Consider the following 17,514-nt stretch of genomic DNA (forward strand, 5'->3'; position numbering starts at 1 on the left):
GCAACATAGCTGGAGCAGTGACTCACCACACTAACATCTACTGTTAACAGACAGACGCTCTCTAGTAAAGCCTGCACTTTCTCATGTTAGAAGGAGCTTCTTAGACTGTTGTGATGGTATGATATGTTCCTCAAACTCGGTCAGGCCACTTGAATTTAACATTGTTGAATACTTGCCATATACTTGGCATTTTTCTTACACCTGTTTGGTTTTATTTTCCCCACTTTATAGGTGATGAATTTGAGGTCACACATCTGGCTTGGTATTCAATTCAACCCATCAACTGATTTTAGCCCGTGCTTGTTCTGATTGTCTGATAAAAATGAAGATATAAAGAAATTTCAAGATAGAAGGAAAGACATTTAAAAGAGCTCATGTCAGGTGGCCTCAATTTTCTCAGAAATATAGGGACAGAATTTAAAACAGAAAAGTGATAAAAAAAATTTGGAACACAGTTCCTTGAGAAACTGTAACGGGGGGTTAGTAGTGAAAATAAAATGACTTTCCAGTTTTAATAACTAGAATCCAGCCCAGAAATCCAACTGCTGCCCTACTTCTCAGATGGTAAATGGCCCGATGGCTTCCTAAACACTGGCTACATCTTCCTGCTCAGACTCCAAGGGACTTCCCTGAGGATAGCCGCCAGCCTGAAGCTGAGTTCTTCTTAATGGCCTGCCATGATGCATCTGCTTATTTTGATTCAGCCCTCCCTGATGCCGGGAAAGATTGAGGGCAGGAGGAGAACAGGACGACAGAGGGTGAGTTGGCATCATAGACTGAATGGATGTGAGCTTGGGCAAACTCCAGGAGATGGTGAAGGACAGGAAAGCCTGGCGTGCTGCAGTCCACGTAGCAGCAAAGAGTTGGACACGACTGAGCGACTGAACAAGACAACAGCCCTCCCCAGATTGGAAGAGTCTTCAATTTTCAACTTAAATACTATGACAAAGGCAGATTTTTCAAGGAATTGAGGTGTGTGTGTATGTATGTGTGTTGCATTTGTTCAAGTATGCCGAGTAAACTAATCAGATATGAGTGATCAAAATAAAATTTTAAAATTCATTTTCCTATAATTAACTTTGTTCTTTCCTAAAAGTTTGAGTATTACTGTTTTGAATCCATGTACACCATCTGTATGTTCTTCACAAGATACTTATCCTCTCAGTTTCTTCATCTATAAAATGTTTTGCTGTGAAGACTGAGTTAAATACAAAGCACTTAGAACCATAATAAGCAAGAAGTAAGTGCTATGTACTCTTGATTATTATTTACTATTATTATTATCCTCATCATTAGTGAACCTGTGTAAAATGAGCTATTAATTCAGTGCAAGGCCTTATTAGTAAACATGTAGAAAATAAAAACTGTCTTATGTGGCTCCTGAAAACCTTAAAATTATTAGGAGCTGATTAATATGGTTAACATTGAGGTTTATCAGCTGACAAGGAAAAACGTTCCCACTGAAGCTACTAAACCCCTGTTTTCTTTTCTTTTCAGCTCCAGAAATCTATCTTGTGAACTGTTCTGGCTTAATTCCCATTTTCATCATGCGTTTGTCTTATTCAAAGTCTTTCCACAGTCTATCTCACAAACTTCAGACATGCCTCTGATCAACAAACAAATATTTGGTGGCTATTTTATGCCAGAGGCTAGAGATATAAATAGATATAAATAGCGCTTCCCTTGTAGTTCAGTTGGTAAAGATCTGTCTGCAACACAGGAGACCCAGGTTTAATCCCTGGGTTGGGAAGATCCTCTGGGAAAGGAAATGGCAACCTCCTCCAGTATTCTTGCCTGGAGAATCCCATGGACAGAGGAGCCTGGCGGGGTACAGTCCACAGGGTCGCAAGAGTCAGACACAACTTAGCGACTAAACCACCAGAGATATAAATACGACTAAGGCATGGCCTTGCAACTGTGGAGTTTACTTACTAGTGAGCAGACAGGCACATAAACAGATAATTACAAAACAAAGTGGGACTTCCCAGGTGGCGCTAGTGGTAGAGAACCCGCCTGCCAATGCAAGAGACCTGAGACACAGATTCAATCCCTGGGTCAGGAAGATCCCCCAGAGGAGGGCATGGCAACCCACACCAGGGTTCTTGCCTTGGAGAATCCCACGGACAGTAGAGCCTGGAGGACTTCAGTCCACGGGGTTGCAAAGAGTCGGACACGACTGAACAACTTAGCATGCACTCACGCACAGAACAAAGCAGAAAGTGCAATGAAGGAAATGCATGCATACAAGGTGCTATGGGAGCAGAGATGAAGAACACCAGAGTTCACCCTGGAAAGCTCAGATTTGGCTTCTGGAGGAAAGGATGCCAAGGCTTAAAGAATTTCAAGCAGAAACTTAAAAGGCTTCGCTGGGATCCCAAGGCTTCCTTATTTGCTCCTTTTAACCCTCTAGACATTTCACCATTACTCCCAACATAACTCACCTCCCAACTCCTTCTGTACCAGTCTCAGAACTGTTTCCTTGAAAAACCCAGTTTTGATCCTATCTCTAATTCCTTACCTCGTATGGCATTCTCTATCAGATGTTCTCTGCCTGGTGGTGTGTTCTCATCTCCTCCATGAAAACAGACCCTACTGGAATACAGTCACATACTCTCCTATTACTCACGAAAGCACTTCAAACAGGTATGTGCAGATTAATGTTGTTTCTCCACAGTTTGTCATTATTTATTGTTTATCATATCACACCAACAAAACTATAAATACATTAAGGAAAAAAAGTGTTCACAAATTTATTTTGTTTCACAATACCTGGCAAAGTGTGAGCAAAATCCAAGATGTCAAAAATACTTTCTGAATTAAATTATTTCACCAATGCCTTTTATGGTTTATCTGATGTGCAATAAATTCATTTTATGAAAGTTTAGAAGTTCAAATAGCCAGAGAAGAGAACATTCTTACTTCTGTCAGTTAATTTACTAACTGAAAGTCAGTAGTACTATATGAGAAATAAACTTAGCTTGGTAGAATTTGTGAATGTGAAGAAAACGTGAACCATGGAATAAATTACGCAGTTGGTTTATAAAGCAGCCTGTGAATAACGTTCTTGTACTTGGTAAGCAGTAAAAAAGCAGTATATTGTTGAGAGGGAATGTACTTAGGGGAGAGTACAAGTTTTGAATGGCCTTTTATGTAAGGAAGTATTTTATATATACATATATATATCAGTCAAGTAAATGAAGAGAATTATACATATATGTGAATGTGGGCACATACACACACAAAATGAGTGTGAGTAAGGTAACAGAAATGGCAGTTGGAAAAACAACCTTTTCATACTGCTAATGATTTTAAACTCAGCACTTCCTTCTTATTACTTTTTATTTATCTGTTTTCCTCCCATTGTTTTTTGTCCTATTGTTCCTCTATTTAGTCTTTTCTGCCGAATTTTCTCTCCTCACTCCCTCCTAACAAAACCTCCACACACTTTCTCATTCACACTCATACTAACCCAAGTTAATTGTTCCCACACTTTGTGTTCAAAGTATGAAACCAGCTATATCAAGAGGGGGTCTGACAGTGAAGCCATTAATTCACTAGACTACTGAGTGGCTTTCAAACTTTTGCTCACGAATCCCTAAAAGAATTTTGAATAAAACAGCGACTCTGTGCCAGTTATCAATACATTGCCTGTCACCTCTAAATGTATCTTCTTCACCTGCTTTGCTAAAATGGAGCTGGGACCTTTAAATATTTTTTTTTATTTGTCAGCCAACACGATATTAAACTTTGTCAGTAGAGGACACAGGAGAAGGATACAGGAGAAGGAGGTTTTTCCTTCTTGGTTTCAGTATGCTTTCCAAACAGGCTCCTGCAGAGCCCGCTGCCTCCCTGGCATGTGGCTCACGTGGTGCATGGAGTGTCCCGTATTTGCAGGCCCTAGCAATGGGGACAGCTTCCCCAGCACCCAACTCCCTGGTATACACAGCCTCTCTGGTTGCCGACACTTTGAGCCACGCTGCTTCTCTGGCGATGGCTCCTGTGACTCCAGTATCTCCTCTGCAGCAAGGTGCTGGTTTCAGGGCACGGGGATGAGCAGCGCCTGGTGGCCAGCAGCCTGCCCTGGCACCTCCCTCAGGTAGTTTTGGAGTGGAGGGCCCCCAGTGAGACACTTCCCTGCAAAGAGCTTTCCCCAGCACCCCAGAAAGGAGGTATCCAGTAAATTCCAGGAGGCAGATTCCCAGAAAGTTGCACCATCGTAGCCCCATAGTGACTCCTGGGCCATCAGCCCCTGGAAACAGGGGCAGTTTGCAGGGGAAGCTTTCCCTTGAGGTCTGTCTCAGCCCTAGGGGTCATGGTCACTTCCTATATTTGCTGTCTCTATATTCTTCAGAATTTCTATTTGCTTCTTACCTACCAATCCCTCATCACCACCATTCTCTGTCACATGTAGTCATTCTCTGTATTAGACTTTCCTGTTCAAATTATTGTGTGGCTTCTGTATCCAGATTGGGTGCTGACTGATACACACTTCCTCATACATTTTAATGTGATAGCTAAAATTTCTTACCAAGAAGTTAAATAATTGAAAAAAGATAAATTATCTGGTGTTCTGAATATAGATATTCTTAAAATATATTTTTGTCAAAACCGTAGAGTGATGTATCTAGATCAGTTAACGAATGGAGAAGACTACTGTATAACCTGATTGCAAACTGTCTCAAGTAAATCGGATTTATTTCCTGTACACACATATATACACAAAGACTTTCATCTAAAAATTTTGAACAAATATGTCCGTACATGTTTTCATGACACACATCTCACTTATGACTGGTAGAACATGGATAGACAGACAGACAGATGGAGCGATAGATAACAGACAGCTGGCAGGCAGACTGAGTATCTCCAAGATGAAATACTGTTTCAATACTTTTTTTTTTTTAACCAGTTCAATACTTCTCAATGTTTTATTTTTGGGTTTTTTTTTTTTTTTTTGGTTTTTTGGCCTTGCTTTCAAGGGTCTTTCCAGAAGTAATGCATTCCTGAACTGTCGTTTTGCTCAATGCCTTAGAGATTTTTACCCTGTGATGATAAATCATAGTAAGCATTGGGATGGGTGGAAGCTATGCCATCCTTTGTGAAGTGGGAGAAGGGGAACCATGACAGAGGAGATTGGAAGGACGAGGTGGCAGACTACAGACTCCCTCAGTAACAGACAGCAGTTTCAAGAAAATGCTTGCATAGGGCTGAGGATCAGAAAATTGCTTCCCTCAAAGCTGTTCATGCCCTGTGGACACCCAGGGTACAAGTTTTCCAGTATGAAGAAAGCAGCGCCAGACCAAAGAACTACTGCATTCTATACTGAAGGCCAAAGAGAGATATTGTTCCCCCTAAAACTGACAAGAAACCAAGTGGGACAAGTTCAGCATTTTTTTTTTCATGTAATGCAGACTAAAAATATTAAATTATATTCCATAAAAATTTAGAAACTAAAAGCTTTCCTTACAAGAATGCTAAAGTTTCCTTTAGAGTCAGTATCACATCAAATATGAAACTCCTGAACCCCACCAGTACCTATGGTTGAATAAAGGTCTTGCTTTTACTATTTGTGACTCAAGATGTCACATGGCTTAAATCCTTCATTTACAGTGGCTCTGTTTCTTATTTAAAACAGTGAGTTTTCCTTAGATCCACTACTTCACTGCATCATATAATAAGGAAAGAAATGAAGAATCTTAAACAAAAGCAAAGGAGATGTGGCCAATTTTTACCATTTGGGATATTAACAAGTTTAACATGTCTCGGCAACTATCTTAAGTGTTATATCAACTATTATGACACAAACTAAAGGTGTTGAAATATAAAGACGTGTGTTTTCTGAGAGGAAATGGGTGACAATTTGAAGGGCTGGTTTTTTTTAACAGAATGAATAAATACATAAGAATTCAGAACAGATTCTCAACCAATACTAATGTGCAATAAGGTTTATGCAAGTTAAGAAAGATTTTAAACTCAAAAAAAATTTTTTTAAGGAAACTACTGTTTCCTGTTATTTCTGGAAAATCTATAAATGCTAGTGTTTTCAAAAGGAAACATTTGCGAGGAGATATTAAGTATGTTTTACAAGCTACACATATCAGATTCTTGTTTGTGCATTTCCCCTAAGAAATTTGTAATTCTGTTTTAAATAAATGACACTTACTCGCAATTAAAGTTTCTTTTTATTCCCCTAAATCAGCATCTCCATGGGGAGTATGGGGCTCCTAGGATTTTTTTCTTCCTAAATAAATACATTTTTAATAAAGAGTTTTCTTTCTTGGATAACATCCATAATCTCTAGAATACAATGTCTGACTTAACTATTCCATTAAAAAAGAAAATCTATGTACTGCCTGTTTTATAGTAATCTATTGGGATCTTTAAAATAAAAGATTTTCGATCAATGCAAAACTTTAAACTCAGAGTATGTAATTTACTTACATATGTATAAATATTTGTTATAATTCCCACTTGACTGTCAATAAAGGTATTGCCCTTTACTGCAGAAGTGTGAATAATCCAGTTGGTGGATAATATTCAATCTGAAGGATGCATGTAAAGAACTTCCAATATGGTCCAATAAATAAATTTAGGGCCATCACTTGGTGATAGAAAAATAAATAAATATAGACATTTTTATGTTCACCAAAATCTCTTTCATAGCTCTGCTAAGCACCTTGGTTACTGAGATGAACAAGTTAATGCTAGGTATTTTAAAAGATTCGAGTAACAAGAAATCAGCCAAACTGATTTCTACCGAACTGGTAATTTATTATGAAAGCCAATAATTACTTTTGTTTTGTGGTGGGGGGGCAGGGAGTAGAAAAATTAGAAATAAGAAAATTTAGGAATGGGAAGATCGAATGTGAACAGGCAAAATCAAGCTCGTTACCATCTGTGATTTGCTCACATCCTTAGGTTTTTAATATACTTACTTAAACAACGGAGTTCCACAAACAACACATTTGTATATTCCAGGATCTTTGTGATGTGTATATTCTCCTTCGAAGGCACTGATACACAATAAACAGAGAATAAAAAAAATTAAACAAAGTTAGCATTATTTCTTATAGAACGTATTTGCTTAAAATATATTTCTCTAATAAATCTTTCAAGGGCTTTTTGTTTTAAAATGAGAACAGACCAAACATATGGAAATCTGAACATTACTAATATATTTCAAATCTGTATAATAAAATGTGCATATAACTACTACAAACTAATACAGGTTAAATTTTAAAAAAAAATCAAGCCGTCTAGTCATGTAATGCTTAGAAACTTTTTTTCCTATTAAAAAAAAAGCTTGTAGTTCAGATTCACAGAGAAAAACATTATTACATGAGATTTCTGCTCCTCTACAGTGTCCAAGAATGTATACCAGAAAATACAGAAGGGTTCAACACTTCAAGTGGAAGGAGTCTTGTTTTCTGGTTTGAAAAGGAATATTGCAGCTTTAAGGGAATATTTTTCTAAGTTAACAATCTTAAAGGCTAGGAGGTCATTCAGCTAATACAAATCAGCTGTGCTAGCCCAACAAAAAGTCTATGTGCTCTGCAGCTTGTTTTTATTATCCTTTCACCCTCTTTATGAGGTCCAATTTTTTATAAACAGAATTTTTAAGAATGACCTAATCTCTAGTTGTTTGTGTGCATTAAATCATTTTGCTAGTCATGTACACAACAGGACGAGTGGACGTCTCGGGCGAGACCCGAGTCCATCTCTAGCTCCTTGCGGGGTGAGGGTGGACTTTGTCAGAGATTCAACATTTGGTCAAGTCAGTAAACAGTATATACTGTGACAGGAAGAGAGTGTTGCCTATTAACAAAGACCCCATGTGTGGTAAAGAGCTCTTTCAGTTCATGAATGAAAACAAGAAGTTACATCATTAATAAATTTGGATCAGAGGTAAGTTACGGCCTTATGCCAAGCTCCATGGTATAAATTAGACAACAGAATGGTCAGACTCTGGCAAGTTACCTTTGAGCTGGAATCAGCTGAGAGAGACTTTATTCACCAAAAACAGTCTTGGAAGTGAACAAACTCTTTTTTCAGAACTTAGGGCGAACTTCCAAGGACCAAAGCCATGTGAGGGCAGTTATTGAAAATTTTTGACATTCCAACCACAAATGAGCCAATAAATACTTTCTCCACATGTGCTTCAAAAAGAAATTGGAGTGGGGTAGAAAGGAACTAAATTATGCTACCTTCTTTTTGCAGCCAAAACATCTATACTTACAATGGCCACCTTCAAATTTTCAGCATCCTGGCAAAGTGCCATTCCCTCATGGTTTTGCTTACTGTGATGTCTTCCCAAAAATGTACCTAAATCGCTATTACTTCCACACATTTTGTAGTAAACTAAAAACAGGCCCTTAACAAAAGCCTTGTGACTTTACAAAAGATAGAGTGTTCATTAAATGGGGGAAAGAATAAATAAAACTTAGTCTTAATCTAAACAATACCATTTTCAACCTTTTCAAGGATACTAATTTGTAGACTTTAGCAAATAAGTGCAGAATCCTTTGAATTAAATGGCAAGGGAGAGGATTCAAAGGTTGGAGCAGGGGTACAGACGATGAAGAAAACTAGCTCTTGCCTAATGACATGCTCGTAAGCTTGCCTTACCTTTCGGTCCCTTTCTCCTGAGTGACATGGTATTGCAGGGGTGTTAGCCGCTTCCTCAGTTCCTGCTGGGAAAAGACCACCTTACAGTTCTTTTTATCCCTACATGACCCTGGAAAAAGAGAGGATATGGGAGAAGGAGGACTTTTAGCTTCAATCCTAAATAATTGCTTTGGCTGACCGCCACAACACAGCTTCTGCTGTCACTTGTCAATGACCAGAGCAGTCCCTAACACACTCGACAAACTTACCTGAACTGCAGTTACTTCTCTCAATTTAGAAAGAAAGGTACTCAATATTCAAGAGATTCCACTGGTGCACTAATGATGTGCTACAGCCAAAGCTGCTAGCACGAGACAGTAAAAACCCATTGAACATTCACAAAATGGGAATACATCCTTTATGTCTTCCAATACCTTGAATTTTTTTTACAAACAAATTCAAAAAGCATAACTATTTATAAGCATTTCTGCTGTATGTATAAGATGATGGGCATATTATGTTAAACAGTAACTCTCCATTCAATTAGTAGAAGAGCTTGAAACCGTCCTCCTTCAATTTCCATCCTGGGTGATTTAAATACTATCCTAGTTATTTACGGAACCTGAGAGATGCATTTTTCCACAACTAGGAATTGCGATTCTTTGTGATTCTGTTGGGGCTTCCCCAGTGGCTCAGCTGGTAAAGAATCTGCTGGAATGCAGGAGACAGAGGAGATGGGAGTTCGATCCCTGAGTTGGGAATATCCCCTGGAGAAGGGAAGGGCTACCCACTCCAGTATTCTTCCTGAAAAATTCCATGAACAGAGAAGCTTGGAGGGCTACAGTCCATAGGGTTGCAGAGTCGGAAAAACTGAAGCAAATGAGCACAGCACAGTCGTTCTGTCAGAGGCCTCACCGGGTTCTGAAGAGTCCTTTAAAATAAATATCTCTTGCAAGACTGTATCTTACCGTGTTTAAATGGGCAAGAAACTTGTAACAGACTCCAGAAGAAGGCATGTATACTAATATAGTTTCAAGAAGTTCCAAAAAAAGAGTGAGAAAAATAAGGAAGGTGGGAAAGACAAAGAAAAGAAAATTGGATTTTATTTATGGACCTATATTTTCCTTTTGTAAAGTATACCTAGGAAGACTTCACTGATTAAATGCATTTCAATGGTAAAATAATTTTAATGTGATTCTAATAACAATGTTAGCTTTTATTTCAACTTATATAGTCTGCAGTAAAATGTCCAGACAACACCTGCTTATATGTGTTATTCTGTCTTACCTGAACAAATGACTGAAGAGAAATACAGTCAGTCCTCTGTATCCGTGGGTTTCACAACTACAAACTCAACCAAACACGATGGAAAATATTCACCAGCCCCCTAAAATTCCAGAAAGTTCCAAAATGCAAACCTTGAGTTTGCCATGCTAAAGCAACTATTAATACAGCATTTACATTGCATTAGGTATTATTACAAGCAATCTAAAGATGATTTAAAGTATAAAGGAAGATGTGCATAGGTTATATGTAAATACTATGCCAATTTACATAAGGAACCTGAGAATCCTCAGATTTTGGTAACTGCAATCCCCCATGAATACTGAGGGATACCTTTAACTACAGACATGGCAACCCTTACTCAACGCAGTAAAGTTGCTTTTCTTTGCTTTTGCATCACAGGGTGAAAGAGGCATGCAGATGGCCCTACGTGCAAAAAATTTCTTACCATGTTTTGAAGTTACTAAGAGAAAGCTTGCTTAAGTTTCCAGAATAGTAAAAACTTCTTTGGAAACCTAAAAAAAAATATGATTGAGGAGTAAAAATGCTTCCTACTCCTTTTACTTTAAGGCACCTAGTGTCATAGTATATGAGATCACTGGAATTATAACAAGAGACAATTAACTAACCACTGACCCTGACTCCTCAGAAGAAGGATATCAGCTTCCAGAATCAGGGCCACCAGGACAGAGTGACTGATTCTCTATGAGAAAATATGGAGGCAGGAAAAGAGCAAACCAGAGGCAAACGGAAAAGCACACCTCGGAGCAGGCCTGTGGGTTGTCAAACAGCACCTCTTCCGACCTTCCACAGAGCATGGTTGGTGCTGCTCTGGCCTGAAAAGAGCCATAGGAATGAATAGCCGCCATGTCACTCACCTCACTGGACCCCCTATTACACCAGGCTTTATCCAAATATCTACTACTTACACTTTTTATATCTTCTAAGAGACAGACAGAAATGTTTCCTGAGAAATGTCTGTCTGATCAGAACAAGCCTCTCCACAGCTTGAAAGCAGAACTGGCTGTGAGAGGTGAGTCTCCACTCAATTCGCTACAGACATCTTAAAAGGTGTTTTTTGTTTCTGTTTCTTTATATGTTGGAAGGGTTGTATCTTTGTTGATTTTGTCCAGAAAAATTCATTAATTGCAAACCTAATATGACAAAAATATCTTGGTTAAAATTATTCTTTGCAGTGGCACAGATAATTAAACTCTGTACAGTTAAACAATTCTGAAACAATTCTGTCCAAAATATTTTTGTTAATATATGTTCATTCATACAAAAAGACCAATTGTGTTCCCAAAGTTGAGAGAACTAAGCTACCCATCTGTATGTCATTTAGTACAAGAGAAGCAACTGCAGGTTTAAATTACATGGTATTGGATTGCAATTTCCTAACATTGGATGCTTTTCTGCTTTTTTACCTTGAGTCATTTACTAAGGAGTGTTCATAAAAAGTAGCTTAAAGCACAGATGCTTGCAAATCGTTTAGGCAAAGATGTTTCTCTCTTTTTCATTCTCCTTCTCTCCAAAAATCTCTCTTTTCTGAAGAAAAAGAATAAAACTGTTGGTCAGTATTGACGAACCATGTCAAGTATTTGTACAAGGAGAGAAGGTAAAATTGAAAACATCTGATTGAAGTAAATAATACAAACATAAAAGCTTTGCTGGTGAATGAAGGGTATTGAAAAGACTTTATTTCATAGATTAGAAATTACTTTTGATCTAAACATTCTTAAAAGCAGATTGTTTTCCACTATGAACCATCTCATTAGTCGTGCTACAGAGACCTCATTTTAATGGCAAGCTTTGAAAGCGTGCTGCTGTACTCTTTTGTTAGGCTCCGTCTTATTTTGAGGGGTGGGGGGCGGGGGTAAAGATTTCATTCCAGCTTTCTTTGTTTGTCTTTCAAGAACCACTAAAGCAGTATTCACACAAATTTTGTAGGAATGTGCCCTATGTCATAGCCTACAAATTATTTGGTTTTGGTGCACTTAAAGGTCATCTTCCAAATTAACAAAATTTTCCTACATCCTGGCTTTTCAACCTTAAATATAAATATTGTTTCCTAACTGTAAGTGAGGTTTGTTCTTTAAGAAATGCTAGTGTTTATTTAAAGTTGTCAAACTTTGTACATTTTTATTCTTTGGTCATACTATGTTCTCAAAATAATTAGGCTTTTAAAGTGTGCCTAATAGCAAAAGGAAGTGTGTGTGGACTAGAAACAACTATTGTGATTTAATACGAAACAATGAGAAGTTAGTCAAATTTTAATAAATTTCTTGCCACATAGTTTAATAATAATATGCTTTCCTGGACAGTTGAAAGCTATACTCTTACATTAGCCCTCCTCGCATCATAACCAAAACCTGGCATATATAAACACAGAAAGGCTTCACTTTTGTCTCTAATTTTCCTTCTCCCTATCAGACTCACTTTTCTAAAGTCATGTGGTGCCACTGTTAATTTCGAAGAAATCATTTCATTTTGAAATTCTAGAATAATTCATTGGATGGTTTCCCTTTACTATCTTCACTTAGGTACTGTAATTTTCTTATTACACAGGGTAATTTAACATTAGCATTATATGACATCTGTTCAATGACCCCTAAATTGACTTAGAAGTATGTTAGGAAAAGATTTTTCTCTTTATTTAAATGCTTAATAGAGTACTTTGAAGCCACGAGTGTGTGTATCTATATACAAGCAACACAAAGCATACCTGCCAGGGCGATATTGCTACCTTGGTATTTGATCAAAACGTCATTCCTTACGGAGGAAGTTTGGTATATATCAGATCCACCTTGAACCCAATCCAAGGGCATTTATTTGCTAAAATATGCCCAAAGTCTCTTTTTATATCAAAGCTTGTTCCATATGGTTGCCTTGAATCCAGTATTGACTTGAATCAGAGTTCACTTCCTGCCTCTGCTTCCTCGTCATGGGACCTTAGACAAATGGGTCTCTCTCTACGCACTACTACCCTCAGAAGTCTGCTATGAGAATCACAACAATTAGCAGTTAACAAACACTGTCTAAACAAATACAGTATTAAATTATCATTTTGATTACAGTGAATTCTGAAGTTAAAACTGTACTTTAGAAAATAACCAGATCAGGCATTTCAGTGTGCTAAAATATTTTATTGATAATTATTTTTCTAAAATGATTCTCTTGAGATAGTATTTTCCTCACAAGTTCTCTTTAAAAATGATTCGAACAAGAATTGGAAGAAGAAAAGAAAATTAAAATTTGAGTAACTACTCTGTGCCAGTCATATTTCCAGGCACTTTCTCATAACTACATTTAATCCTCTCAATAATGCTAGGAGGTAGATGTCAAGTCCATTTTACAGATACAGAAACTGAGGCTCAGAGAGGTTATAACATAACTTACTAAGGACAAACAGCAAAAAGATATACTGACTCAAATCTCAGGCTGTCAGAGTACAAAACCCATGGAAAAATTAAGCTACAAATTTCTTCTTTCTTCCTAAATTATATGATAACTTTCAACTTGAAAACTATCACTAACAACTAAAAATAACGAGAGGAAAGTAATGATCCCTGTAATACATCCAGAAAGTAAAAACATTTACCTATTAGCCAATGTCTGTTTTACCTGGGTTCACTCCTTCAGCAGAGGGTCAGTGACAAGGTTCAAATGGGATTCTCACAATGTCTATAAAATGTTGAAAGGCTTTTAAAATTCTTGTTAAGAAGTAAATCAAATCTGTAACCTAAATCTTAGGGCACTTTTAAGATATAAATCTTATATTTCAGTGTGAAAAATCAAAACAAAACAAAATCTAAAGATTCTATAATTTTAATTTTGGTCCTAGGATCAGAAAAAAATAAAACTATTATTTTCCCAATATAGTAAGTGAATTAGAGATGATAAGACTATCTTATTTTCCTTTGAGAAAAGCTTATGTTGAAATATCTTGCCACTGTATTTAAAAATGGTATATTTCAATTTTCACTATAAATTATAATTTTTAGTCAGTTATTAGTCTGTCATTTTGGAAAGTTCAAGAAACTTTTATTCCAGATGTAGTAGTGTTAGGAATTTCTAAATAAGTGTGCATTTATAAAAGCCAAGTCTAGCCCATTTTTACAATAGAATATAAAATTATACACCATGAACCATTTTTCCTTGTGTTTTGTTTTGCATTCTAGTAATTTAATAAAGGTTTTTTAAAAAATGCATAACACAAGAAAGAAAAGCTCCATGCTTGTAAAAGAATGCTCAATTCTTTTGATTTTTTTTCTTTCAGCATGGACCTATAAAGGAAAAACGTTCCTGAGAAGAACATACCATCTAAAACATCATGACACTGGCTTCAGATCTGGGGTTTCCATGAAACCAGGGCTGCAGGGCTTACTTTGAGGACCACCGATACGACGTTTTTCTTACTGGTTTTTTAAGTCATCAAAATTGTTAAGCGTTTACAGAGTACTCGGCTAAGTAAAATACTCGTTCATTCAACAATTACTTACTGAGCACCTACTCATGTGCACTCAGTCATATCTGACTCTTTGCCACTCTGTGGACTGTAGCTCGCCAGATACCTCTGTCCATGGGATTCTCTAGGCAACAATATTGGAGTGGGTTGCCATTTCCTTCTCCAGGGGATCTTCCTGACTTAGGGATCGACACTTGGCATAGATTCTTTACCACTGCCCTACCTGGGAAGCCCTGCTGCTGCTGCTGCTGCTGCTGCTAAGTCGCTTCAGTAGTGTCTGACTTTGTGCAACCCCATAGACGGCAGCCCACCAGGCTCCCCCGTCCCTGGGATTCCCCAGTCAAGAACACTGGAGTGGGTTGCCATTTCCTTCTCCAGGGAAGCCCTGAGCACCTACTATATTCTGGCATTATTCTAGGCACTTAAGATATATCTGTGAGCAAAATCAAGATCCTTTCATGGAGCTGCCATCCCAGCAGGGGTAGAAAACAGATAAAATACAACGAAAATAAATAAGAAAATTATATAGCCTCTCAGAAGGTGATAAGTATACAGGATGGGGAACAAAAGGTAAAACTGAGCAGAGCAAAGAAGACTGGGAGTGCTAGAAGGGCTATAACCTTAAATAGAATGGTCAAGGTAAGCCTCACAGAGGTAACATTTGAGCCCAGCCCTGAAGGAGGAGAAGTTGTCTGTGTTACTATCTGAAGGAAGAGCTTCCTGAACACCTGGGGAAAACAGCCAATGTGAGAGACTGTTGTTGTTGTTCACTCAGTCATGTCCAGCTCTTTGTGACTCCATGGACTGGAGCATGCCAGGCCTCCCTGTCCCTCACTATCTGTAAGATATGTAAGAGATGAATACACTAAAAAGTTCTAGTCCAGTGGTAGAGATGGAGACAAGTAACTACAAAGCAAATACTAAAACTTGAATATGAATAGTGTAGATAGTTCAGTCGCTCAGTCGTGTCCAACTCTTTGTGACCCCATGTACTGCAGCATGCCAGGCTTCCCTGTCTATCACTAACTCCCAGAGTTTACTCAAACTCATGTCCATTGAGTCGGTGATGTCATCCAACCACCTCACCCTCTGTCATCCCCTTCTCCTCCCGCCTTCAATCTTTCCCAGCATCAGGGTCTTTTCAAATGAGATATTTCTTCGCATCAGGTGGCCAAAATGTAGATAAGCAACAACAACAAAAAGAATATACTTTTTATCTGGAAATTTACAACTGCAATATTTTAGAACAGATGTTGTCTGACATGACCTTTCTTTCTTCCTTTTAGCGAAGTGAAATCCTTTTAGCCAAATGCTATACTCAAAATAGCTCTCAGAGAGTATTTGGTTGAACGCTGAGCACAGAATCAAGAGTGCAGCCTCTGCTAGTTTGCTCTGTGTATTTAATGTCATCCCTTTCAGACTATCGATCATCACTCCCAACCTGGAGTCATGTGCAAGATACTCAGTAGATGTTCTTTGGTGATGAATTTTTGACAGGCCTAGAGAACAAAATCCTTTGGCCAAACATTTACCCCTAGGAAACATTTCAATAAATCTCCCCTTCAAAGTAATCTTATAGGTGGTAGCAGGAAACATCTATAACTAAAGAAAGTATAAAATTAGTACCTTGACTTAGTTTTCATTTTTTTAAAACATCCTTAATTTTTACACTCAGGTTCAGTTTAATTTTGTCAGTCTGCCACATCCTAAATATAACACAAAGAAAACCAAAAAACCCTCTAGGTCACAGGAATCACAAGGTAAAGAGCTTTTTCTTTTCTATATGTGAGAAAAGGCATATCTTTATTTCTCATAGTAATAATCGCATTTCATGCCTTCTTGCTGTTTTTCTATTATACTTCACATAAGACAGTTCTACAGATCAGTTTCAGCTCTGTTCTACTGACGCATGCACAGAGTTCTAATTAACATCAATGGACATTATAAGCATGCCAAGGCAACACAGCATTTTAAACTTCTTGAATTAAACAAGACCATATGTTTTAGTGGTGCATAGTTGAATGATAAAATTGGTCTTCTGGTTTCTATACTGAAGGTTTGAATAGATAAACTAAGAAAATATTTTCAAGGAAGTTTTCCTTCCAAGCCTACATATCCCTCTAAATTCATCCCTACTCTGATCTTTCATCTGAATATCCTCAGTACTAGTGTATTTACTCTGCAGGGTACTATTTACATGAGCTAATATAATATTTTGCAATTATTCTCAAATATCTTCAGTTGTTTCTGCTTTATTTTCCCAGATTATAAATTCTTTGAACACATAAACTGTTGAGCCTAATATTAATTCATACTTTCTGAAACTATTTATTAAACATCTACAGTGAAGTAAGAACTGTGATGAGCACTGGAAAATTAAAAATGAGTAAGTCAAGGTTACTGCCCCTAGGGGAACACATATTGTAGCAGTAAAGATAAGAAAAACAATCAATACAATGTGCAGTCGTATAGGAAAAATACATGTAAAGTTTTGTGTCAAGAGAGTTAACAAAGAAGACATTAATACTGTTAAACTTTGCCCACCAACATTGACTATGTCCGATTATAACTGGGATATAGAAAATTCACATTATTTGTAGAAACAGCATCTACAGGGTCAGCGGACCAAAGGAGATTCAAATAGGGAAGAGAATGCTATGTAAACAAGCTGATAGATGTAGTGTGATCAAATACACACAATGTCAAGATGGTAATCAGAGTCTTTCATGTCAGTGGGATTAGCTAATTTAACAAAGTAAAATAGCCAGAATAAAATGTATATTCTGATTTGGAAGAGGAAAAATTGGGCAGCGGAGAAATAAGGCAGTTTTAAAATTAAAAGGGAAATATGTCAATGTTTTCTCACTGCAAGTCAATAGGAGTAAATGTACCTCCCACAACATCGAAAGTCTATTAACATGATTTCAAATTCTAGCCTTTAATAGTAAATAATCTGTAAGACTGCATGATTTTCCTGAGAGGAGACAATGGAGAGCTTTACCACTACATTTATCCGATGATAAATTAACCTGAATGAACTCTGTAAAATACAAACCACATTTTACATTTCTATCCTTTATTTTCAGGTTACAAAGTTTTAATTGTTGAATTCATGTGTAGTAATCATTTTATCACTGTTCTCTAAGTGTATTAAAATG

General features: G+C 37.3%; 1 protein-coding gene across 4 annotated transcripts in view; it reads right to left on the reverse strand.

Annotated features, from left to right (window-relative positions):
- MSRB3 (methionine sulfoxide reductase B3) overlaps window positions 1-17,514 on the reverse strand; it is a 179,374-nt gene that overhangs the window by 110,711 nt on the left and 51,149 nt on the right. For all 4 annotated transcript variants that reach the window (XM_070789357.1, XM_019960873.2, XM_019960874.2 and 1 more), the window contains 2 exons: window positions 8,626-8,734; window positions 6,936-7,013 (listed from right to left, as the gene is read on the reverse strand). In XM_070789357.1, coding sequence (XP_070645458.1) covers window positions 6,936-7,013; window positions 8,626-8,734 — 187 coding nt within the window. The remainder of the gene's footprint in view (window positions 1-6,935; window positions 7,014-8,625; window positions 8,735-17,514) is intronic.

Source organism: Bos indicus, chromosome 5 (assembly GCF_029378745.1).
Source record: "Bos indicus isolate NIAB-ARS_2022 breed Sahiwal x Tharparkar chromosome 5, NIAB-ARS_B.indTharparkar_mat_pri_1.0, whole genome shotgun sequence".
Taxonomy (NCBI): Eukaryota; Metazoa; Chordata; class Mammalia; order Artiodactyla; family Bovidae; genus Bos; species Bos indicus.